Source organism: Thamnophis elegans, chromosome Z (assembly GCF_009769535.1).
Source record: "Thamnophis elegans isolate rThaEle1 chromosome Z, rThaEle1.pri, whole genome shotgun sequence".
NCBI classification, from domain to species: Eukaryota; Metazoa; Chordata; class Lepidosauria; order Squamata; family Colubridae; genus Thamnophis; species Thamnophis elegans.
Genome location: NC_045558.1, coordinates 116,473,238 through 116,498,769, shown reverse-complemented (window position 1 = coordinate 116,498,769; position 25,532 = coordinate 116,473,238). Strand labels below are relative to the sequence as shown.

At 39.8% G+C, this 25,532-nt stretch overlaps 2 protein-coding genes, 1 long non-coding RNA gene and 1 other non-coding gene across 8 annotated transcripts in view; 2 read left to right on the top strand and 2 right to left on the bottom strand.

The window, feature by feature from the left end:
* The window catches only part of LOC116520697 (protein kinase C and casein kinase substrate in neurons protein 2-like), a 50,924-nt gene extending 34,712 nt beyond the window's left edge, over positions 1 to 16,212 (bottom strand). The window contains exon 1 of one of the 4 annotated variants that reach the window (XM_032234996.1): positions 16,137 to 16,212. Coding sequence is in view for 1 of the 4 variants with exons in the window: in XM_032234995.1 (XP_032090886.1) it covers positions 13,132 to 13,171 (40 nt within the window). In the remaining 3 variants the exon portion in view is untranslated. Of the gene's footprint in view, positions 1 to 9,084; positions 9,223 to 13,131; positions 13,429 to 14,525; positions 14,596 to 16,136 lie in introns of those variants that run through there. The other 3 variants (XM_032234999.1, XM_032234995.1, XM_032234997.1) reach the window with 3 other exon arrangements.
* Positions 13,084 to 24,552, top strand: LOC116520700. 2 transcript variants are annotated; one of them, XR_004256827.1, is made up of 5 exons: positions 13,084 to 13,106; positions 19,985 to 20,099; positions 21,828 to 22,055; positions 22,959 to 23,052; positions 23,229 to 24,552. It is a non-coding gene; the product is annotated as an uncharacterized LOC116520700 (long non-coding RNA). The 2 variants fall into 2 exon arrangements; XR_004256826.1 differs by lacking the exon at positions 13,084 to 13,106 and adding an exon at positions 17,744 to 17,766.
* Positions 18,857 to 18,946, top strand: LOC116523127. Its single transcript, XR_004257053.1, has one exon. It is a non-coding gene; the product is annotated as a small nucleolar RNA SNORD88 (small nucleolar RNA).
* Positions 24,026 to 25,532, bottom strand: part of LOC116520698 (testicular acid phosphatase homolog) — a 29,388-nt gene continuing 27,881 nt past the window's right edge. Inside the window, exon 11 of the mRNA XM_032235000.1 lies at positions 24,026 to 25,505. Coding sequence (XP_032090891.1) covers positions 25,420 to 25,505 — 86 coding nt within the window. The 3' untranslated portion in view covers positions 24,026 to 25,419. The remainder of the gene's footprint in view (positions 25,506 to 25,532) is intronic.

Here is a 25,532-nt window from a genome sequence, read left to right as displayed (position 1 = left end):
AAAGGGAGGCCCGGTTAGAACTTGCAAAACCAGGGGCAGGTCCCACATGGGGAAACTATGGATTGGAGGGGGCCTAAGGTTGGCTTCACCCTTTAGAAACCTCTTTATCAAAGGAAGGTGGGAAAGGAAGTTCGTCTCCGGCGAGCACCAACAACAGAGCAGCACCTGACGTCTCAGGGTATTATGGGAGAGACCCCATCCAGACCTTTCTACAAGAAATCGCTCTTCGCAGCCCTCCCGCGGAGCTGCAAGAACAGAGCCTGTCACCCCCGCTGGCCTGGGGACCGGACAGAGCTCCCAAGCCCTGGGCAGGATAGAGAAGTCCGGACAGAACTTCCCTAGCACACAGGCAAACCGGAAACCCGGTTTCGTGGGGCAGCAGTTCAATTGTAATTTAGTTGAATTTTAGGTAAGTCAGTTAGTCAAATTAATCTAGAATTGAGAAATCTTAAACAAATATTTCCTCAAGGGAACGAAAATCAGTATTTGGACCAAAAACTGAGGGGAAACTGGGAACCAACAGGGAATGACGAAGCATAAAAGAAATTTCCCTAAGTCTCTGGATTAATCAGGCTTTGGTAATATACCAGCAGTGTCCCCTCCCTCAATTCTACTGGTAAATGGTTCTTTTTTTATTTCTAAAGTAATATTGAACTGATTGGGGCTAGAATGCATTTCTTCTGTTTAGTTTCCTGCCAAAAAGTCATTTTACTACTGTAATTTTTGGCATAACTTTTGAGGATTTAGAGATCCACCCTTGAGGTAATATACCGAAGTCTGATTTTTCCTTTCCTCCACCATAAAACTCTAACCATGCACACCTGGATTTGTATATTGTCTTTTCATTCTCCTTGCCTGATGCATCTGCTTTATTTAAGCAGATGCATTAAATGCATCTTCATCTTTATCAGATGAAGAGATCTGAAAACCATATAATCTTGCCCATAATTGTACTTGGTTGGCCCCAATAAAAGTCTTGCCTGATTGTGGGTTTCCATTTTCTTTTCTTGGCATTGTTTGTGCTTCTCCTTCTCATCCCCCACCATTCCTCTCCCTGAACTTCCAGCCAGCCTGCCAAGGGATTTTGGACAGCACGGCTTGAAAACGGACTGATCCATTGAACACTAGATGGAAAAGCCATTTGAAAAAGAGGAATGTGGGATGGGGAAAGGCTGCAGATGGGAGAACATGTGTTTGCAGTTAACTGGGACTGCAGGCTGGAAAATAAACAGCATATTGCAGAGAAGAGCACAGCAGTAGCATCAACCCAGCAAGGATGCAAACAGCAAAATCAGGATCTGTTCAGCTCCATCCGAATGAAATGTGCTGTAGACATCTGAATTTTCTGAACAACTCTGAAAGCTATTCCTTCTCTGAAAGTGACTTTAATCTCAAATAACAAATCAGGAATGCACTATTTTGAGAAACGGAAAACTCAGCATTTCCTGGATTCTTATACAGAATTTAAATGTTTGTTTGATTTGGGGTTGACTGTGCCTCTAAACTTATCAATTATGGTTAATTAAAAAATTAAAAAAACCTTGGGTTAGTGCAATTTCCTGTGAGTCAAAGGGAAGAAGGAACTGGTTTTTTTTTTACCTATCCGGTGGTCGCTACTCAATAGCTAGCGGAAACTACCAGAGACCTCAAAGGTGCTTTTTCAAATGGTAACTGGACTGCTTTTTCCTTGAGAAAGAAGAAATGAAGCTTCTCAGAACTCAGATGAAGTTTCTTGGATGAGAAGTGAAACTTCTTCTTCTTCCTCAAAGAAAAAAACAGCTTTTTGAAAAATCACTTTTGAAACAAATATGACCTGGATGATTGAGAATCTCCATAGATTCGAGAGACACTAGGCACCTGGAATTTTGCAGCTGTGGTTACTAAGATAGAAAAAAGTCATCATGTGTTGTTTGAGAGTTTGTTCTAGGATAATTTTTTTCCATCCTGGTTTTCTGCAGATGTATTAAATTTACAGTGATCAGAATTCCACGCCAGCAGGGCCAATAGAGTTGTGTTCCACTCTGTTTGGGGGGTTCTTTTAAATGGGGGGGGATTTGTAGCCCTAAGGGTAGGCCAGATCATATTGACCAAATGACCTCATAACTGATCTTCACCTTTGTGATAATTTCTGAATTATCTGTATATCTGGTAGCCTATCCATGAAGGAAATTCAGCTGCAAGGAGAACTGTGAAGAAGTGGATTGACATCAGTGTCAGAACTGGGGGAAGGGTGTTTCATTTCCCCCCCCATGATGCCCAATATTTGCTTTGACACTTACCGTATAATCTTTCCCAACCAGCAGATTTCAAAGAAGGGATAAATGTCTCTTATTGGAAATTTGAATTAATCTCTTATGTAGGGATTTTGAGCTTAGCTGGTAGACCGGCCAAATTGCCCACCCTTCATTTAAAGTCCATCTAATTATTTCTGAGTGACCAGAGGGCTATGTTAGGGGCTTCCTAGCAATTAGCCCATTATCCCACATTCTTGTTATTTATCTTCTGCTATGCAGCTGTCAGCATGCCACAGACAAGTTTTCCACGCCCCACCCTGCTTCCACCCCATTCTTTCAATTTCAGGCTTAATTTAAGTAAGAGAAGTGTCAGAAACTGGTATTCATTCCTTTCACTTGGGAGACCTAGAAATAGTAAATCTGTTAGAACTGCAAGAACAAGAAAACAATTTTTCTCCTGTAAAACGGTAGGTTTCAATTAGATAAGACTATGCAATTAAACAGGACAAAACTGGAAACAAATATTCCTGCGAAGGCAGAACCTTCATTTCTACATGGACTGTGGTTATTTCAGGCTACAAATTGTTTCATGTTTGGCACCTGAAATCCTGGGATTACTTATGGACTGTTTCCATGGTCTGGCCTGCAACTGCTATCTTGTTATCATGATGACAACTCCCAAGATATGAATACTGCATAATTGGCCTGTGAACTCCCCTGAAGCCCATCCAGACAAGTGAGTGACATAAAACCATAAAATGGTTGTCTCAGTCTTGGTTTAGCAGCTTTGCTGTTTGCAAATCATGATTTATGCCATAATGTGCAGTGCAAACTTGGCCGTTATAACTTAACATTCATATAATATGTATGGGGTCTTAAGGAAAAACACAAATATTTTAAAGATTCATCTTCAATGTATTTTTCCAGAAAGATGTTTGTACAGATGAAGTTAATATTTAACGCAACCATGGTTAAAGGGCTAAAAAATTGAAATAGGTTTTGGATAATTCTTTGTTGTTATGGTAATAGGAATAGCCAAAGGGAATAGCCATATTTTAAATGCTATTGATCTAAATAAGATGCACAATGCTTTTCTAGTGATTTACAATAGCAAATCTGGCGATTAAAAAAAGGAATTGAATATTTTTTTAAATGTTGATGTGTCTTCCTTTTAAAAATGGACCACAAACCAACAAATACAATGTAAATCAGCATTGTACAGAGTTGAAGATGCTGGATTAGGGGCAAAGGCTCATCCACTCACCTAGTCACTCTCTCAACTCAACCCACCATACAGGAGGTATTTGTAGGGAGAAATAAGAGAAGGGATCAACAGGATGCTTTTCAACTCCTAAATTAAAAATGGGATATGAATCTAATAAATTGTCCAATATTGTTTGGTAACTTTTTTGATTTCTTAAAATATTGTAATTGGCTACTTGCATCAAAGATAATAAGAGAACTAATTTAGTGCTGTGGTTAAGACATCAGGCTAGAAACCGGGAGACTGGAAGTTCTAGTCCTACTTTAGGCAGGAAGCTGGCTTAGGCCTGTCACTCTCTCTCAGCCCTGGGAAGGAGGCAATGGCGCTTCTGAAAAATCTTTTAAAAAGAGATTAATCCACCCATTATTCAGGGATCAAAAGCTGATTAAAAGGCACAAACAGACAAGCACAGCATGTATTAATTTGCTTACAATATCATTAAAACAGTCTAGAAAGGTACAATGTGTGTAATTCATTTTAGTCGACTATAGTGCTGTTATGTAGATTATCTTCATAGTAGTTGCTAAAGGATATTGAAATTGATTCAAAACCAATTTATAGCACAAAGAGTTCATTGAGAGATTTTATCACATTCAAACATCAAATCCCCCTCCTGCAATTTTTGTAACTCTCAAAAAAACCTGTTATGGTTAATATTTTGGCATTTTTTAAACAAAGTTTCTGTGCATTATTCTTTGCACAGGTTATAATATTCTAGTAAATTTATAAAGACATAACTGAATTTAACCGAACCTGTTGGAATTTGCTGTCATATTTTTTTGCAAAATATATTCAACTGTAATGGTTTCTAGTGATGATTATGTTTCTAATCCTATAACATCCTGCCTTCTTTAGCCTTGAATTGAATGTATTTTTATGCTTAAAAAGGTGGTAACTGAGGAAGGCTGGGAACCCAGATTGTTTCTCTACATAATGCATATTATGTAAACCCAACCATCTATTGTTTATTCAATTAACTATGGTGAAACAAACCCCTAACATTCTACCAACCAGGTGCAAATCCAGTTATTGACATGCATTGTGCGCCTAGCACAATATAGGTGGGCATCCAACCTTCCTTTGATCCTTTTTGTTTTAGATCCCAAAAATAATCACAGAAATACTGTTGATATATTTGAAACCCATCCTAAGAAATTATTTAGGAATGTTAAAAATATACCACTCAGATGTAAATTCTTCTCTTGCTAGCTCAATTTTGTAACCTTTCGCTTGGCTAAAACCAAATTTGGTCATAAGCTGCATGCATCTTTCAAAATAAATAAATAAATGAATGAATGAATAAATATCCAGCAAATCCTGCATTCTAACTTGTAAAGTATTTGGGATTTTTAAAAAGCTCAAAGTGCCAAGAGATCAGCCAGCTAAGTAGTGATGGGTTTGAGCATAACTTCATGGTCAGCAGAATGAGAGCAATGTGCTATCATTAGAGATGTCATATTACCATGTGGTTGGCAAGGCTAGGCCAGCAGAGTGATGGAGGAGGAACACACTTCAGCTACCTGCTATGCACTTCCAACTCATGGACACGACTGCACTGAATTGTACAACTTTATTCCAGCTCCAATTGTAGTTGAAAATTTCTCCCTTCCTTTCATAGCTGCGGGAAAGAGGAAGTAGTCCCTTTACCAACAGTCTCCCTACCGATGTAATTCTCCACCCCTTTATAGAAAATCACATCACTTTAAAAAAACGTTAAAAGAGCAAGCACAAGAGAGGCGATTCAGGTAATCCTTGACTTTCTATCAGTTGCTTAGCAACTGTTGAAAGTTACAACAGACCCCACCCCAAAGGTTCCGATGGCTGGTGGCTCCCCACTAATGATCATGTGACTGCATTCTGGGCACTTGGCAACCAGCCCTCATTAACAGCTGTTGCATGTGACTGCAATTTTTGACAATTATGCTGAAAACCAGCATTTACTTCTAGTCTCTGGCAAAAAACGCACTCATAGGGAACAGTGGATTTGCTTAATGACTGCAGCATTTGCTTAAAAATTGTGGTGCTTGCTGTCAGGATTCTAAATAACCCCCCCTGACAAAAGAAGACTCCGAGGCTGGAGTTTCCTCAAAGTTCCATTTCATATTGGCACATCTTGGAAAACCCGAATCTGAAAGTTTCCAGGTTTTCCCCACCCAAACAAAAATTCAAGCCTCTGCCCAGCACCCACATGTCCATCTCATGGCCCAATCAGGCACCATCCCAACTGGGGATGCCTCCCAGTCACACCACTCCAGGTGCAGGGCAAGACGTCCTTGACTTTCTGAGAAAAGAATGTTATTGTGACTATATCTATCCCACTCCATATAATTCCCCCTCACAATTTCCCACAGCATTAAATGTGGCAGGCCTGAAGGCCCAATGCAAAAGATGGCTTCCAGGCCTGACGTTTGCTTTATGACGGCCACAAAGAGAGATCTGTGAAATCGCTTGGTCACATGACTTGTTTTACGACTGCCACAATTTACAACCATAATTGGCAAACTTTATTACAGTCATAAGTCGAGGGGTACCTGTAATGTGCTCTGGCACAATTTCTCTATCCTAGTATACGTGGACTACATAAATGGTAAGGGATGCTGATGAAGAGAAGAAGGGAATGGACCTCTGGCACAACATCAGGGTATTGCAACATTAAATTTCCCTCAAGCACAGGAAAACAGAAGCACATTGTTCATTCTTCCTTTACTTATACAAAATAGGCTGCGGATCCAATAAACTGCCCCACACAATTAGTAAGTGTGCAAAGAGGACAGCCAGACTTCAAAATGTAACCACTTTATGCATCTCCTTTCTTTCCCCATCACTCCTTCTACCAAATTTAATAAAATCAAACATTATTCCAATATTCATTTTCCACTGCCTCACTGTGGGGATACAGAATCTAGATAAAGGACCCCTGAGGGAGAAAATGATGGTGGCGTTGCTATTTCATTTCCTTCTTAACATTTCTTTCTTTGATTCCTTCCAGAAACAAAGACGCAGTGTTAAGAAAACTAAGAACAATTATAAAGGAGGCTCAAATATCACTTGAGGCTCCTTGAAACACTAGGAAAAAAGTGGTGGGGCATGAAGGAGGCATTTGCACAGGAGTCCCAGCTGATAACTTCTGTGTTATGAAGGTCTAACGTTCTGCCACAATGTCTTCTGTTGGCCAAAGAAGCAGGCACACTTTTGTCTTGCAAGATTATTGCCTGTGCATGGAAAGGAAACTTTTGCTCTGCACACTCTAGGGTGGGTGGGTGGTGTTCCACTGCAACCCCTAAGGAGAAAGGTACAAAAGTGTGGCATTCCATTTGCTGTAACCAGTCATATGATGAAGTTCAGGTGTGAATCCAATTTTGCATTCAGACAGAACCCTTCATTCTTCTCTCCTCTGCCCACATATTTATGGAGCATTTTTGTTTGAAGACAAAGGCTATATTTTAATTACAGTTGCAAACAAACCAGAAATAAGGTAATCAGTCTCACAGGTGAGCAGAGCAAAGCAACCATGGTTTGCTTTCTCTACTTTTTTTTAGCAGCTCTTGTCTTTATAATCTGGTAGACTTTTTTTTTTAATGGAGCTCAAAAACGTGGCAGGAAGAAGACATACTACATACTAAGCAAGTATCTCTAAGTCATTGCATAGAAGCAAAGTTTCATTCAGTAAGCCTACAAAAATGATAGTTCCAACTGCTTTCTTGCTCATTTGGGTTACTGGATCTGGGCTTTAAAGAAACATTTGCTGCCATTTGGTGGTCATCTTGCATTTTCAGCTCAAATATGGTAACTTTATATTGAATCAAAACCCACTAAGTTATATAGTTTACCAAAATGCCTAATATACAGATATTTCTCCCCCTAATTCTCCACAGACAACTTCATATAGGATCTGTTTTATATCCCCTTCCATCAGTGGTCGGATTCAAATTATTTTACTGTCGGTTCTGTGGGTGTGGCTTTGCGGGCACGACATGGGTTTGTGGGTGTGGCTTTATGGGTATGGCAGGGGAAGAATACTGTAAAATCCCCATTCCCTCCTCATCCCACTAACCTACTTTACAGCTCCGTTCTCCTGTTCAGGGCCACAAATGAAGATTGGCTGGGAGGCTGGGTGGAGCAGAGGCAAGGCCAGCCTATTTGCCGGTTCTCCGAACTACTCAAAATTTCCGCTACCGATTCTCTAGAACCTGTTAGAATTGGCTGAATATCACCTCCGCCCATGTGGCTTTTATCTAGGAGACCTGTTCCTTCTGTGGAATTCTTAAATTCCTCCTTCTGCAAGCTCCCGAATCCTAGGAAACTCCAAGACAAATCTGGGTTTATACGCTATATGGAGACACAGTTTAACCAATTGCACTGCAGCCTAATGTGTTGCCCAAACCTAGATTGTGTAGTTAGTTGATGGTTCTGTATGTTTTCCAAACCCAGAAAAATATAGTTTATTCAATTAACCCATTTTCAGGCTTTACACAAATCCTATAAAAATTTGGCTTGTTCCCTCCAGAACCTGCTAAATGGCTGGTGTTGTCTGTTAAACTGAGATATTATTATATATCATGCCCCCTTTTCTTAAGCAAAAAAGTCCAATCATTGTTAACACATTCTCAAAGAACAATTAATGTTGCTTCTTCTTTCAATTGTTCTTTTTTTCTAGTTCATAATAATAAGTTTAAATTGCAATCCGAGCTGCTTTGAAAACTGCAGCCCTTCAGATGTCTGACTTCTCAGGAGTCTCCAATCAATATGGTTAATGATGCTGACCACTAAAATGAGGGATGCTAGGTGAGAAATAGAGATCCAAAGATTTTCTAATGCAATTCAGCAGCCTTGTTTAAAGTGGCAAACCATTGTTGGAATCTCATATGTACAAAGTGCCACATTGGAAAGTGGGAGGCATACAATACTTCAACAGTGGGAATTTGGTAATGCCATCAGGATCCCAAAGCATCTCTCAGAGTAACAGATATTCAAGTTGATTATGTATTCGTTAGATTGTTATGCTTTTTATTTTTATAAATGTTTATAAAAATTCATATTTATAAATAAATAGCAGCAAACATGCATAATACTCTTTCTTCCTCCCATTTTCCCCACAAACAACCTTGTGAGGTGTGTTGGGCTAAGAAAGAGTGACTGAATCAAAGTCACCCAGTGGGCTTTCGTACCTAAGGCAGGACTAGAATTTACAATCTCCTAGTTTCTAGGCCTGTACCTTAATTGCTAGACCAAATTGACTTTTTATTTGTATATATTATACTTGAAGGTTCAACTAAGCCTTTTTTTTTGCACCTTAGCATTTTATATTTAGTTACTTTGCATTGCATTTGCTGTATTCTTCTCATTCCTGCATTTTGGAGTTGTTTGTTTTAAGCTCTGTCCAGCCCCCATGTTGTTTTTAACTTCTCCGAATAATGTGATATCATCAGCAGATACAGTTTTCTCCGCCAGCGCGTCCAAAATCTACATCTGTTGAACTGTTGTGTGCCAGAAGTTGTTAAAGATTTAGCAGTCCGGCCACGAAGTATATATTTGCCTTTCTAAAAACTGTGCATTTCTCAGTTTAAACGGCTCTGAGCAACTCACATGTTATTCAGATGCTTCATCCCACCAAAGTTACTCCTCATCCAGGCTCCATTACTGGGGTAGACAGAATGGCCATTTCTTCCATTTTCTTTTCCTTATAGCCTCCAGGACTACATTAAACTCCCCTCCTACCAATGAGATCCAGCACTGCGACTTAATTTCATTTTGGCTCCAATTGCTTTTTCCACAAGCCAAAAAAGAAAGAAAAAAGAATCTGGAAAATAAGAAGAGGCGGGAGAAGGCAGTTCCCAGCTGGAGTTGGCAAGGGCTGGGCTGCGAAGACTCAGGGTTTGTTCTAGGGAAATGGCTCCTCTCTGCCTCTCAAATTTGGCTGCACTGCCTGCAGTTTTCCATCCAACTAAGAAAAAATGGGGATTGGGGGAGAATAAAAAAAAACTGGTCAAAATTGCCAGATGGAGGCTGTCTCTTTATTTCCCACAGCAGGGTAGAGGCAAAGCAAATTCTAGGAAATGACTTGCCAGCTTTCCAAGATCTACCCAAATTTTCTTCGATGGTTCAGAATGAAACCACTTGGCACCCCCAACTGTCCATGACACTTAGAATCTCAGTTCCAAGTCAGTCAAAGCTGGTTAAAGTTTACGACTTCAGTTTTCCTTTGGTTTCAGTTCGCCTGAATCATTACTAATTTCTTCCCTGTTCATTTGGGAAAAATAAAGGCTCCCAAATTGGCTTACAAATATAGATTGTGGGATAATCCCTGTCTTTTGATGCATAACCAAGACTGCATATATTATACCAAGCAGAGGAATGGATAGAAAAGAGAGGGGGAAACAAATTCAGGCATTGTTTAAGTAGAAAAATTAATTTTGGCAGGTTTCCCCATTAATGTATGATCAGCACTTACTAAGTTTATCCAAATCAAACTGAAATAATTTACCCAACTAGATCCTGCTTTAAAAAATGCAACAACCCACTAATCTCTCCAAATGCTCCCCAGCATACTGTTTTTTTTTTAAGAAGGGGACATTTTTACCCAATCAACCTGTTGGAATTTTATTGAAAAGCAAGTCCAAGTTTCCATGTAAGTATGGATGCCGGAAGAAGTCAAAAAAGTCAAGATGGTAGCCACCACCCTGTCATCAAAATCCCACTTTTTTTCTATGCAGAAACCTCTGCATGGTGGGTTGCTTCCCCCACTACTGCCGGTTCAGTGCCCACACAAATTTGCATGTGTGTGCTCAGTTCGCTCTGCATGCTTATGCAGTTGCCTATAAATAGGTCTGTGCATGTGCAGAACATTGAAAAATGAAAAAAAAAAAAAACATGCTGCGCCGACCAGGGAACCGGGCCGAACAGGTAGGAACCCATCCTTGCTCTGCACATATTCCCTTCAATGATTCTGTACTGGTTCTTTCGTCTTTTAAAATACCCACAGAAAACTCATTCATTTGTTTACATATTTTTTCTAACACCAGTGCTATGAATTGTCCATTGGGAAGCATCCCAAATCACCCCCAAATCCAAACCGCATCGACTCATCCAAGGATTCGTTTCAATAAACACCACAATCATTTGATGATCCTTTTAATGAGCCTTGGCCAACTTTAATTGGAGCATTGCTTTACCCTAGTGCAGTGTTTCTCAGTGTTTCTTGGCCTCTTGAAGATGTGTGGACTTCAACTCCCAGAATTCCCCAGCCAGCATGCTGACTAAGGAATTGTGGGATCGAAGTTCACACATCTTCAAGCTGCTAAGGTTGAAAAATACTCTCCAACTGCTATCTACGGTCCAAAAAGTCCCAGCCATTATAACTACCACACGCAGCCATTTTACTCCCCAAATATCAGCCCCACAAATTATAGTCTTGCCTTCTAAATCTTTGTACTGCATTCTCTCTTAGTTTTTCCTTCCTGTCATTGGGTTGTGGTTAGAATAAATTGGGGAGGAAAGAGAACCACAGAAGCCACCCAGACTTCTTCGAAGGAAAGCAATAAAAATTTGATAGAGGAAATATAACAAAAACAATGTAAGAATAATTTAATTTAGGATTATATCCAGCATTAAATTTACAGTTACATCTCTCTCTCTCTCTCTTCCTTGACATAAAGCAATTAAGTCTCTCCATTTGCACCTCATTTTATAGTAAAATCTACCCTATAAACTTTCCTCCAATTTATTTTGCTTAACATTCACAGGTAGGGAAGTGGACACTAACTCTCCCAGGTCTGGAAAAATCCCTCAGATGTGCTCAATTACAATTCCCATCATCCCTGGCCTGCTGGATACCATAGAGGCTACAATCCAACCTATGTGGAAGATAGTAGTTTGAAGACGACTGAACACCCCCAGCCACTCTCCAAATGCATCTAAACTTCCATTTTATGAGCCCACCCCTTTCCTCTGCCCCCCCCTCCCCTATTTCTACAAATGCCCATTGAGCAATTTTGCTTCTGGCTGGAAAACCTACCTTCTGGTGGAGCCCCCATCCTGCCCGTACCCGTCCTCCGCTTGCTCCGTTCCAGAGCAACAGATGGTGGCTCAGCACCAGTGGGATGGTGGAAGGGAGAGAGAGCTGGGGCAGGTGCCAGGGAGGACTTAGCTGTGCCGCTCTTCCTCCCAGTCACCCTCACCCCAACTCCCTTCCCATTTTTCTCTCTCTCTCTCTTGCCTTTCCTTGCCTCTCTGTTCTCCATCCGTGCCTGCCACACTCACTAATTCATAGCACCTCCTTCTAGTTCAGCATCATCCTCCCCCTTTATCTCTTCCCCTTCTTCACTTATCCCGGACAGCTTTCCCTTTTACTATTTGTCATTCTCTTTTAATATTTAAGATTAAATATTTAACAATATTTAATCTTCTACATCGGGTCCCCAAATGCAGTTTTTCTTCTTTTTTCTCCTTACAACTTTTGTGATGAATGTACATTCTGTACTGTGCACTCCTTTCCCCTTTCGAACAGATATTACCTAATATCTTACCTACCTAATCCTATTTTATCCTGAAAATGTATCTTTCTTGACTCATGTACAAGATTAATCTTTTCAGTCAATCATTCAATGGGAGTTACCCATGGCTAAAAAATTCTATTTAAAGGTCTTTTAAAACCCTAAGAGCAGGGAATAATGCAATGTTAAAAGCAAGTACCCAAACAATACAAATTATAGCAATAAAAACTGTGGTAAAATACAATTTTAAAGATAATCTCAGCAGTAGATTTAATTAGAAATAATCATCATTGAAGTAATCACCACTGTCAAGGAAATATACTTGTCAAAAAATAATGATTTTTAAAAATTCTAGTTATGTTAACAATTTGTGGATCTGCTGCACCTCAGATCTAATAAATGATTATCTATCTGATGATTCATCCACTTATCATTATAATGATGCACTATTATTTTATTGTCCAGATACAACAATCTTATGCTGACTTATTCCCCAAATGTGTAAGTATTCTTGTGCATGCAAATAAATCCACTAAACTGTCTAAGGTAGATCATCTACTTCAGTTTAAAATATTACTAAATTAAGATTAACTGGCCAGTGGCCAGTCATTATTGATTTAATTGATCCTAGCCTTCTTTTCGTATTCTTATAGTATTCAGTACAGATTCTGCTATTGCCAAATTGCAAAAAGAAACAATTCTTTTTACAGTATAAAGCACATGATGTAATAGAGATAAATAGTTGTGGTCTGGATAATTTCATGACAGCAATTTTTTTAGTTAATTCTTCCTAATTTTTACAATACTATGAAACACGTTGTACGATCATTTCCACTTTCCTAATTGGAGATCTGATGCAGTGATCTAATTCATGGACAATGGAACAGATTTGCACGCTCTTCCCTGCCACATTAACTTGCTTCTGCTGTGTCTCTCTTCACACAGCATATCCATCCCTCAATATTTGCTCTTCTCATATTTCTCTTTGCTTTTTCTCCCTCTCCCTCTCAGCTCTGTCTTTCTTCCCATAGCTGGAGTGGCCTCTGGAGCCTGATGTCTTCCCTGATTCTCCAAGTTATCCTCATTCTCTCTCATAACTGCTGCACACATTCACAAGTAAGTTCAAGTTACTTGAATTTACCTTTCCCGTCTTCCTTGTTCGGTTCTGCTTTCTCTTTCATGCTGTTGCGATTTCCAGTCTTCCAGTGTTTTCCAAACTTGGAAAAAGGGCTGTTGCTGGTAGGAGATGAATTTAGGCCTGGAAAATTCCTCCTTGCTGGGGAATGTCAATCTTCAGGAGGTTTTTTGGGGGGGGGGCGGGGGGGGAGGACTAGTTAACCCTTTGTTACCAAGCCACTGATGCTAGCCTGCTCTGAGTATTGCACAGTCCTTTGGCTGGGACATGCTAAGAGGAAGCTGTTACCTTTCCTACTCAGTGTCCCAGACAGGCATAGCATTGATCTTTACGTGCTGTCCCAGCAGATTCTTCCCTCCACGCCCCGACAGCTGCCACAGCTGTACCCCTGGATCTTTTCCAAAACTTGGGAGAGAACAGCTTTTCTATTCCAGGAAACTGACGGGGCATACATAAGGGAGTATATTCTGTTTTTTTTCTCTCTCTCTCAATTCTCTAAGACCCCCAGAGTAGATAAATTTCTTACTCTGTGAACAATTTGTGCTAGGAACACTACAAATGAAAACCAACACACTCACATGAAATATATAGGGAAGAGGGGGGGGGACAGAGCCCAAAGTATAAAGCTCCACCTTAAAGCTACAAATAACTACAATGGAAAGCATACAACCACAGTAAACTGATCTGTGCAGGTCCAGGAATATGCTGGGATTGTCAGTAAAACTGGCTGATCTATTTTGTTTCGCCATATCAAATTCTAGTTTCACTGCTTGAAGCATGTGCATGGAACGTATGTTCCATATGTATGTGTGCAAGAATTAAAGGGACATGGGACATTGGGATATATATTACGAGCAGTAGGCAAGTAGTATGTAATAATGGAAAAAACAGAAAGTACCATTTTAAAGTCCTTCGGTTTTGCAATCCTTACTACAAGTAGTCCTTGACTTATTTAACGCAACTGGGACCAGAATTTCCATTGATAAGCAAGGCAGCTGTTAAGTGAGTTCACCTAATTTTAACCTTGTTTTCCAGGTTAAGAAAATCATTGCAGTTGTTAAATAAATTACACAGTTGCTAATTAAAGCAGACCTCTCCCATTGACTTTGTCAGAAATTGACTGGGAAGGTTGCAAAATGGCGGATGACTCCAGCACTTGCAACCATCATAAATACAGTTTATGTACGTTGCCAAGTGCTTAAATTTAAATCATGTGACGCTGCAATGGTCTTAAATGCAAGGACTTGTCGTCACTTGTGCCATTGTAACTTTGAACAGTTGCTAAATGAATGCTCATAAATTAAGGACTTTCTGTACAGAACCTCTTATTCGCAGGCCTGTCGTTAGCAAATACAAATACTTTTTCCCCACTTCCAAGATTATAAGAACTAAGCACTTACTCTTTTTAAACCAATGAGAGCTCAGATTCCAAACTCCAGATTAAGATAATCCATTCTGGGCTGGCAAAATGGTCCTTACGGTAGAAGCTTATTCTCCCTGTGCATTCTTACCAACAACTTCTGTGGGTAAAGCAGCAACCTCTACAGTAGCTATTGCAACCCACTCCTACAAGTGGAAATTGCTATATTAGGAAGTCCGACAGAAAATCAAAACTTAGATTTTGTTTATTCTGTTCCTTTTCCCTCTACACAGCTAGAAAGGTCCTTACATTTGCTTCCACAGCATAGCCCAGCTCCAGGGTCAGGAATTCACTAACCATCTATTTTGGGGGCGTATCTGATTTCAGTCCCTTGTGTTGCCATTTTGAGGGCATGAACTGCCCAGAGTGTGGTGTGCTTGTTTGAAGACCACAGAGAAAAATGACTGTCTCTCTTTTGGCCACTTGGAGGAAGAGCATGCTAGGAATTTTCAGCAAGAGAAGCCAAATATTTTTATAAATTGTCAAAGAGAAGAAGAAGTTTGTGAAAGACAAAATATATTTATATTTTGAGAAGGACAATCATCTTCCCCGAAGCTCTCCTCAAAAGCAAAAGGACACCATCTTGGGCATGCTCAGTAGAACCATACATTGCGGTCAGGTGTGCAGAATACTACAAATGTCCGTAAATGTCTGTAAATGCTGACTGATTGCCTAGTACCCAAATTTTCCCAAAAATAAGACCTCCCCAGATAATAAGCCCAATTGAGCTTTTGAGCACATGTGGTAAGATAAGCCCTCTCCTGAAAATATTATAACAGCGGCAGCAGCTATGAGGAGACTATGCTCACCACCTCCTGCACCTCAAAAAGAATAAGACCTCCGCAAAAATAAGGCCCAAAAATAAGTAGCTCTGTAAAGATCTACGACGCTGCACATCTTGGTTTTTCTCCCCAGATGCAAGTGTATTTTTCTATATATTTATATCTATATACAATAGACACACACACACACACACACTCACCCCTATATATACGTATATGTGTGTGTTGTGCATTGCTTTTGTACCAAGTGGTTGGTACAGTGGCTGAAGTTCCAGATGCAAGTCACATTCAAGGAGCTGTTGGCCAAATATAGAATTTTTCTGGCTTTAAAATAACGTTCAATCAGCACCGCTGCACGCCAATAATTCCTACTGCAGTACTTAATGTCACTTATTTTTACTTTGTCTGAAAACATCCCTCAGGATTTTGAATTACAATAATTCTGTTGTAGAATTTTCTATTGCTTAAAGCTATATAGTTAGCATCTGATTAGTTGATATTGACATTTTGTAGCCTTTGTGATTTTGCCAGCTATTTGAGCATGTTAAAAATCTGATTTTGTCTATATTTTTTTCTGTTTACTTCCATAAAAGATTATTCAACGCAAGAGAGCCAAAGATTTAGCTTTCCCTAAATTAGTTTTGTTTCCAAATATGTGATTTATGAGGCATGATAACATTTTTTAGTGGTAACTGTAAGATAAATTGATATAGACATCATAACTAATATCTTTCTCTGACAGAAGGAAGCATTTTAATAACAATAAAATAATTATTGTTAGGAAAGACATTTTAATTATAGCATTTTACCTCTGTGGATAATCCTATTCACCTGGGAAACAGTATTCTTCTTGGTGCTTTCTGAAAAATAATAGTTAATAGTTCCTCAAAGAATAATATTTTCTGTGTGCATCTTCAAGTCAGTTTTAATTCCAGGTGACTCATTATTTCTTAGCAATCCCATTTTCAGAAATGGTTTGCATTGCTTTTGCCCTAGAGCTGACCCAGTCATTCACTTGGCTTTTGTGCCTATGACAGGGTTAGAACTCACTCTCTATTTTCTAGCCTGTGGTTTTAACCATTACAGTAAAAAATGGCTCTCTTAAATTTAATTGGTAGTACACATTTCCTCCACAAATTTGAAAAAATTCATCTTTAAAATGATGTAGGCTACCAGCCTTAAAATTTGCATTGCAATGCAATAATTTGCTGTTCGCTTCATCCTGGACATAAATGGTTTCAACTTTTACCCTCAAAACAACACTATAAGGCACTGCATATCAGAATAACTAGCTACAAGGATAGTTTTTCTGAATGCCATCACTCTGCTAAACAACTAATTCCCACAACACTGTCAAATTATTTACTAAGACTGTATTACTATTATTCTTCTCATTCTTCCTAGTATCTATCTTTTCCCACTTATGACTATAACCATGTTACTTGTATCTTTACAATTTATATTGTTTAATTTTTTCTGAGTATGATTTGACTGCTTATTAATAACCCATGACTATCACTGTATTGTATCTTATGATTCTTGATGAATTATTTTATATTTTTTAATGTACAGAGAGAGCATATGCACCAAAGACAAATTCCTTGTGTGTCCAATCACACATGGCCAATAAAGAATCCTATCCTATCCTATCCTATCTTATCCTATCCTATCCTATCCTACACCCTGGAAAGGGGGACAGCAGTTATTAAATGGAAATACATTATCAAATCATTAATCCTAAATCCCAATAAATGTGCATACATTAATTACAGTCGTAAAACCAAAATTAGACATAGAGGATGTAGTCCATTCCATTTTTTCCTTGTTTTTAGAAGAAAGCAATCAATAGTATGTTTTTAATTTAAGATTTTTAAAAGTTGCTGCCTATTTGGTTGCAATATACTCCTTTACACATGTACTTTTCCAGTTTACATTGTCAAAAGTAGTTGTGTCTCAACTTTAGCAATTTAAAGATATCTGGACTTCAACTCTCATAAGTCCCCAACCAGAATTACTGACAAGGGAATTCTGGAAGTTGAAGTCCATACATTTTAAAAGTTGAAAAGCTGAGACACGCTGGACAAGTTAATAAATTCAACAATCCTATGGCTTTATCAATTAAGCCTTGCCCTGACCAACCAGATGCCAAAGAAACTAAAAGAAAACCACAAGCGAGCTCACATCCCACTTCCTCTTCGCCTCTATGCCTTCAATAAAAAATTCAATTCGCTTTACCTCCTTTCGCGCACGCGTGGGTTTAGACCGGCCGAAGGGCGGAGACTTTATCTCCCTTCGCGCGCGCGTTCCTTGATAGCGCGCATGCGTAAAATGGTGGTCTTGCGAGAGCAAGGTTCCCGAAAAGCGGGGCGGGGCCAAAGTAGTATAAAAGGGCCACGTGCAGCGGTGCTTCTTCCTGTTTCGAATGGCGGCCAGCTGCAGGTGGGTGCTTGCGCTGGGGGCAGCTGGGTTGCCGGGGGTTTTAGGATTATTTGGATCATTTTTATTTGCTACTGTGATACATTCAGTAATTATTCATTTTATTTTAACAAGGAAAAGGCGAAAGCCTTAAAACAACCAACAGGTTGTTTTAAAAATAGGGGAGGGGGAAAAGGGACTCCTTCGCAAAGGTAGATTGAGATAAGAAATATAGGTCTATGATGTGGGAGGGAAGATGCGACCCTTATAGAAAAAGCCTTGAAGGATCTAAGGAATGGGAATCCAATCAATCAGAATAGAGCTGGAAGGGATCCTGGAGGTGATCTAGTCCAGCCCCCTAATCAAGCAGAAGATCTTATATACCATCTCAGAAAAGGGGCTGCCCACAGTCCCTTCTTAAAAACCTCCAGTGATGAAGCACTTACAACTTCTAAAGGCAAATAGTTAATTGTCGTCACTGTTAGGAAGTTTCTCCTTAATTCCAGGTTGATTCTCTCCTTGGTTAATTTCCATCCATTGTTTCTTTTTCCTGCCCTTTGGTGCTTTGGAAAATAAATTGACCCCCTCCTCTTTGTGGCAACTTCTCAAATATTGGGATACTGCTATCATGTTCCCCCTAGTCCTTTTTTTTAGAGTAGCCAAACCCAAATCCTGCAACCGTTGTTCATATATTTTAGTCTACATGCCTTTTAATCATCTTAGTTGTTGTTCTTAGCACTTTTTGCAAAGCCTCAACTCCTTTTTTGTAATGTAATGACCAAAACTAGATGCAGTATTCCAGGTGTGGCCTTATCAAGGCTTTATATAAAGCGGTGCTTAATACTTAATGTGATTTTGATCCTGTGCCTCTGCTTATGCAAACGAGGATTGTATTAGCTTTTTTGGCTGCTGACAGAGAGACTGCTGGCTCGATGTTTCAGGGATCGTCCACTAGGATTCCAAGGTTCCTTTCACAGTTACTGTTTTGAGCCAAGTTTTGTCTAATCTGTACTTGACCTTTAGTTTAATTGAATTAAGCATCTTTTTCTTTTCCTTTGGTAGGTGGGATAGGAGTATTACTATATATATAGATGAGAAGAATATGGCAGCAGGATTCTTCCAATGATGTTAGCACTGGGCACAGACTACTATGATGATAACAGTGCCCCCCTTGCCTTTGACATCTTGGGGGACTGAGGAACAGAATCCTGGCCTGCCTGTTAAAATTTGTGGTTGAGGAAAAAGATCTTGGTAGTGTTTGATTGCTGGTGGTAACTGCCATGTTAGGGAAACACCAGTATAGGTAGTCCTCAACTTAACAATTTGTTTGGTGACTGTTCAAAGTTACAACAGCACTGAAAAGGTGACGTACAACGGTTTTTCATGCTTACGACCTGTGCAACATCCCCATGATCACATGGTCAGAATTCAGACACCTGGCAACTAACTCATTTATGACAGTTGCAATATTCCCATGATCATGTGACCTTCTGACAAGCAAAGTCAGTGGGGAAGCCAGATTCATTTAACAACTATATTACTAACTTAACTGCAGTGATTCACTTAACTATGGCTAGGAAGGTTGTAAAATGAGGCAAATGTTACTTAAATGTTTCACTTGGCAACAAATGTTGGGCTCAATTTGGGTCATAAGTTGAGGACTACCTCTATTTGCCATAACAGCTAAGCTAACTGAAGAATAGGTTTCTCCCATTGTGTTATGGCCAGCTGAGGAATTATAGAGTTGAAGTCTGCACACCTTTGAAAGTTACCAAGGTTGAGAAGCACTGCTCTAGATGCACACAAAATGTGATTACATACTCATTTAATGAATAGACCTTCTAGGTATCATGAAAAAGGCCAACCAACAGAGGGGAAAATGTTGCCTTGTCCCCCAAAAAATTTAATTGAGAGTATCAAGAAAGCCAGTTTGGTCTACAGGTTAAGGCACCAAAAAGCGACTTGAATTCAAGTCTTGTCTTAGCCATGAAAACCATCTGGGTGAGTTTGGGCCAGTCACTCTTACCCCAATTCCACTGCACAAGGTTGTGTGGAAAATTGGAATATTGCTATTGATGGGTTGTTTGTAAAATAAAAGTGGGATACAAATAAAAATCTTGAATGGTAGGTGCAATCAGGTGAGCATGGTAGAAAGGGGTGGGGTTTTTTTTTGCCTTATATCTTTATGAAAGTAACCTACTTATGCTCCCCTCCCCCCAAAAAATATCTGTGTCTCCTTTAGATTTTGCAGATGTGATTGTACCAGATCCTGGAAACAGGAAATTTCTAGCAAACAACACACAGATGTTTCTGCAAATGGAAGACAGGAGGCTATTCTACATGTGGAATGGTTGAAGGTAGGTAGGACCAGCAAGGCTTGGATTTGTGTTACGCTATTGTTGCACAAAAAGAACTGATAGAAGTTTAAAGGTCTCTGATCTTCCCTCCTTTTAACAGCTTTCTGATCTGAAGTCACAGAAACCCATCCCTACTAATAAAATACAGTTTTTTCTTAAGGAAATAAAATGCTGAAAGGCAGCCCTAGAATCAACATTTTAAAAGCATGGCAGGTTTAATACTTGTGCCCATTTTCTTAACACCTCTGCCTAGCCAGGAAGATCTTTGCTAATAAAGAAGATAACAGAATGTTTCCTCTAACCATAAAAACTATATTCCCCACTGGTCATAAAAGCATTTCACTCACACCAAAGGCTAAAAATTTGTATATAAACTTTCCTGATGTGCCATTCTGTAGCCAGCCATCCCAGAAACATGTTGCTGTATCTCCACTAGAGGGACTAATGGGAGTTTTTGATCTGAGGAAGTTGCCTGCCCAGGCGGGAAGCACATGCGCCAGTTATGTAGGAAATGGACTTTGTTCAGAGATGAAGCGGGAAAGCCAATTTGGCTAAATAAAGATACTTAAAAATAAAGAGAAAGGAGTAACATTGATCTTTCTCCTGTTCTATGCAATCACTGGTCAATTAATGTTTGCCTTTCCTAATTTAAGATTTACAGTGAGAATCACCGGGATATGTAAACTCTGATTATTTTATCTTTCCCTTGCGTATCAAAGTCTTCATGTGCCCTCGAGATCAGCACAGCTGTTAAATGGCTATAAACCCTAAAGAAAACAATTTTTAAACCTTGTTAGGAAAATGTTTAAAAAAATAAGCAAAAGGGGTGAGGAGAACTATGTTTCCTATTCTTTCCCTGCCCTTTTAAGGACAGTCCAAGTCTATCAGGTGGGAATATTCTAAACTCATTTAAAAGTAAAGGTTTTTTAATTGTATGTATGTTTTAGCTAAGTATCTTGTAGGTGGATTTTGGTTGTCTGTAAACCAGGGAATATGTATCACAAATGCCTACTTATTTCTGTCCTCACGTCTGTTTGCCTGTGCATGTGCCTTTTCCTGTTAGCTCATTTCAGTTTACAAGCAGGAAAATAGCCACTCTTTTTCCAACAATATCTTGGACTTTCCAAATTCTGCCTAAAAACTATTCACCCCACACCATTCCACTTCCCCATCTCATTTCCTACCCAATTGCTCTACAGATTCCTATTGAGTTAAATGATAATAGAATCTGAATGATTCCCCCACTGCAGCTAAAGGAACAACTTCCAGTTGCAATTAAATCTGCATTTGGAAAGAAAAAGAAAGAAAGCTAGTTGTAACTGAGTGGAAAGACTTGGTATTTGCAAGGCAAAGAGTAAATTCTTTCAAATAGTTTCCTTTTTATCTACATGCTCTAGGAGGGAAGAAGTTTGGGCAGTTTCAGTTACTTTATGTCATTTTTCCTGAAAGGCATTGAGCCTAATAAATGTCTCAAAGAGTCTCTCTGGTGTTCTAAGCGATTGGTAGTAGAGGGCTGAAACATTCTTTTCAGTGTGCATTATCCTGTGACTGTTCATTTTCATCTGCAGATTATCCCAGAACTGAAGTGAGGGATTCAAAAGGTGGGGAAAGAACTGCAGATATGATCCCTCTTCTTCTTAGTTCTGGGAAAAATACACACACACACTCCCCCCCCCCCCCCCCTGTGGTATATGCTTCATTTTAAGTGTATATGCTTTGTTATTGTAGTTTCTGGACACCAAATAGACAGAGGCCTCCTTTTCAAAATGCAGCCTGCCTCAGACTTAATTCTCTGCCTGCGTACTTCTCCTGGCTTGGAATAAAGGGGAGAGAGAGAGAACAGAGAGGAAGATGATCTGCACTTTGCCTCCTGAAATGGCCTGGCCTGTTGGTTTCTTCTTTTCCTAGCATGCCTTCTCCAAATGTCTTGAGAGACTGAGGATCTCATAATGGAAGGTGAGGATATAATATTAATTGCAGAAGGGAAGGACTCCAGGTTAGAATAATCTTCAAATATTTTTTTCCCCCATGTTCCGTTTCCCTTCTCCCTCTTTTCCCTTTCCATAGATTAGGATGCTTTTATATAGTTGGTCACCAACTTACAACCTTTTGTTTAGTGACTTCAATATTACAACAGCATTAAAAAAGTGACTTACAACACAACTCTTATAGCATCCCCGTTGGGCGCGTGCTTAAAATTTGGATGCTTGGCAACTGACTCATGACTGTTGCCGTGATCTCCTTTTGAGACGACCTAACAATCAAAGTGGGGAGGCCAGGTTCACTAACAACTATGTAACCGATTTAGCTGCTGCAGTGATTCACTTAACTGCAGCAAGAAAGCAAAACTTACTTAACAATTGTCTTGCTTAGCAATTGAGGTTTTTCTCAGTTGTGATCGTACACTGATGACTACCTGTAATCACTTATGTAAAGCTTTAGGTGCTGAGTACTGTAACCATTCATTTTGTTTAATGGGCAAAAAGCATCAATTACTATTACTCTTGTAACATGGTATTGTTCGAGAATAGAATTTAAGCAAAGCACATTTTAAAGATTTTATTAAGAAACTTTATACAGCCACCCAACTCGGTGGGGTTACAAGATAAAATCCCAATACAAAAGCAATACAACACCCCCCCCCCCCCATGACAATAATTAGACCAGCCACTTGATGGTCTCCATGTCACTCTGGGGTCCCCAGTCTCATTGGCAGAACCGTGTCTTCAGGGCCTTGGGAAAGAGTGCCAAAGTGGGGGCCAATCTTATCTCTGAAAGGATGATGTTCCACAGGGAGGGAGCCACTACAGAGAAAGCCTCAGTAGGATTCTAACTTGGCCATCTTTTATTTTTTTATAGGTGTAAGTGAAAAGTGAAATGGCAGGCTTAATGTGAGCCAGGCTCTTCTGGAGTGTATACAGTTTAGCCTACTAGGATCCTTGAAAGGCTGTTGGTAAGTAATTATGTACTGTGAAGGTGATTAGTAATCTTCACGGGTCTATCCCAGTTTGGTGCCTATCGAATGTATGGCGGTTGAAACCCAACTAATCTCATGATACTTGATTGGGGGTGGCTGTCTAAACTTAAGTGTTTGATGGTAATGTATTTTGTGTTACTTGTTTCATTCAGACCGGACCAAAATGCCTGTCCACATTTTAACAAGCGCATCGAAGAAACCTACGTGGAGGAACTTCTTCCCCCCAAGAAGAAATGCAACTCATAAACTTTCCTGGATCCAGTGTTTGGGATGGGAGGGATTTGGCATTGTTTATGCATTATGCCCCTTATTCTGTTTTTCATGCAGAAGTGAGAGGCTTATCAGATCCCGATTAGAAAGCAGTGGGAGGTTTATTTACTTTACTCTCTTACACAATAAATATTTCATTAATTGGTGAATAACTGCTATGTTTGTTAAAGCTGCAAAGGGTAATACTACTAAATTGCTGCAAAATACTTGTGATAACTTTGGACTCCAGCAGCAACCTTAAACGCACACCCATCTGAAAAAACACTAGCTGGTAATGCTGCTGTAAAGCATGCCTTCTTAAAAGGGGTACTTTCGAACTCCTTTCTTCCAAGTGTTCTTTTCTGATTCTTACCCCTGCTCTTAGTAGCAGGAAAAGGGGTAATCTGTGAAGAGCTGTGCGGCTTACTTAAAATACCATCTGATGCAATGGGTGGTGAACCTCTGCTGTAGATGCCACTTAGAACTGGGTCAAGCAGCCAAATTCAGTGGCTGGGAAAGAAACAGCAAAAATTACTCCGCAGAGTGGGGAGAATCTTCGATTTGCAGCAAAATGTAGCAGTTACATTTTTGGAAGGTGATCTTGGCCCATTAAATGTATTACAGCTGCCCAATCAGAAAATTTCCAAGCAATGTTCTTTTCAAGGGCACTGCCTTTCCATACAATTGGTTGTTTGCAACCTTTCCGGTTCCCTGTATTCATGGATTTGTGTTCCCTTAGAGATCCCAGGCGAGACAATATAGCCATCTCTTGGGAGTTCATGGCACCTGCAAGCATTAGTCACAAATGAAATAACTAAAGTACATTTTTCATGCAGCTTGTCTGCAATAAGCTTGTTTGCAGCAAGCTTATTGACCTTAAATAAAAGAGGTGGTTATTCCTATTGAAAGACTAAATGTATGAATGAGGTATCCATAATGATGTCCTTCAGTAATGGGAAAGTAGCAGCTGCCTTTGGTTCATTGATGTCAAAATTAGCTATGCTATACCACTAGTGCAGTGGTTCCCAAACTTGGCAACTTTAAGACTTTAAGAGCTCTGCTGGCTGGAGAATTCTAGGAGTTGAAGTCCACAAGTCTTAAAGTTGCCAAGTTTGGGAACCACTGCACTAGTGGGTAGTCCTGCCATTGAACTGCTCTGTTTCCCTTTGCTTTCTAAACTTGCCTTATGTCAGGTGGACCCCAAGAACATGATCTTTGAAATGGGTTTGGGGTTCCCTTCCCCCCAGGATGCCTTCTTTCTTGATAGGAAACTTGTTCCTTGAATAGGTGGGTGAAACCGGCTTACCTTTGCAGCATTGGGTGTAGTGCAACAGTTAACTGGGTTTTGCACTTTAGCTTAACAGTCGTGTCCTATACAGTATGTTCTGTGAATCTGGTAACTCAGTACTGAAATAGTACTGAAATTAACCCCAAAACTACTAAATAAAATTTTCCTTCTATTGTAGTATGCATGTTATGTAAAGTAAAAAATCCAGCTTTCCTGCTGGGTGGTAAGAAACTATTAAAGGCATGAAAATGCAGGATCTTTTGGCCAAGGCAACATTCTCAAACTACTGAGTGCAGCGTTGAGTGGGAACAGGAATGACATAATGAAGCCATCCCTGTGTTTAGTGCAGAGCTTATGGAATATTGGGTGTGACGGGGAGAAATAAGTGGGGACAATATCAATCTGATGCAGTGTATTTCAGTGAACCTTAATTGAGTTGGACACTCAAACCTGCTAAAAGGAGGAAGCATCTAGGAATTTTGAGTGCAGGACATGTAGTTTATGAGCTAAAATCTAACACGGTTGTGCCATAGATTTAACACTGGCATTTCAGCTAAGCGCTTTGCATTCCTTTTCCTAGTAACATCCTGTGCTGAATTTCCTGCTGGCATTGACCTCCAAGTAGTTGGTGAGGAACTGCCTGGCACAAAGTCTTTGTCAGCTCCCCTCTTTTGTCACATTCTCCCAATTAGAATGCTAGCTGAGATGGCTGCATTGCACCACATTAAAAAAAATATATACAAAAAGGCAGTTTGCTTCTTGCTCCATGGGGTTTGGATGGTTGCCAATTCAGCTTATCTTCATTATCACCTCCTCCAATACAAGGCACCCATGCCAAGCAGTGCCACACTCAGCACACCTACTGCTGCAGCCAGGGCGATCACCGCACGCCCTGCAAATAGAATATCTGATCAGGCTT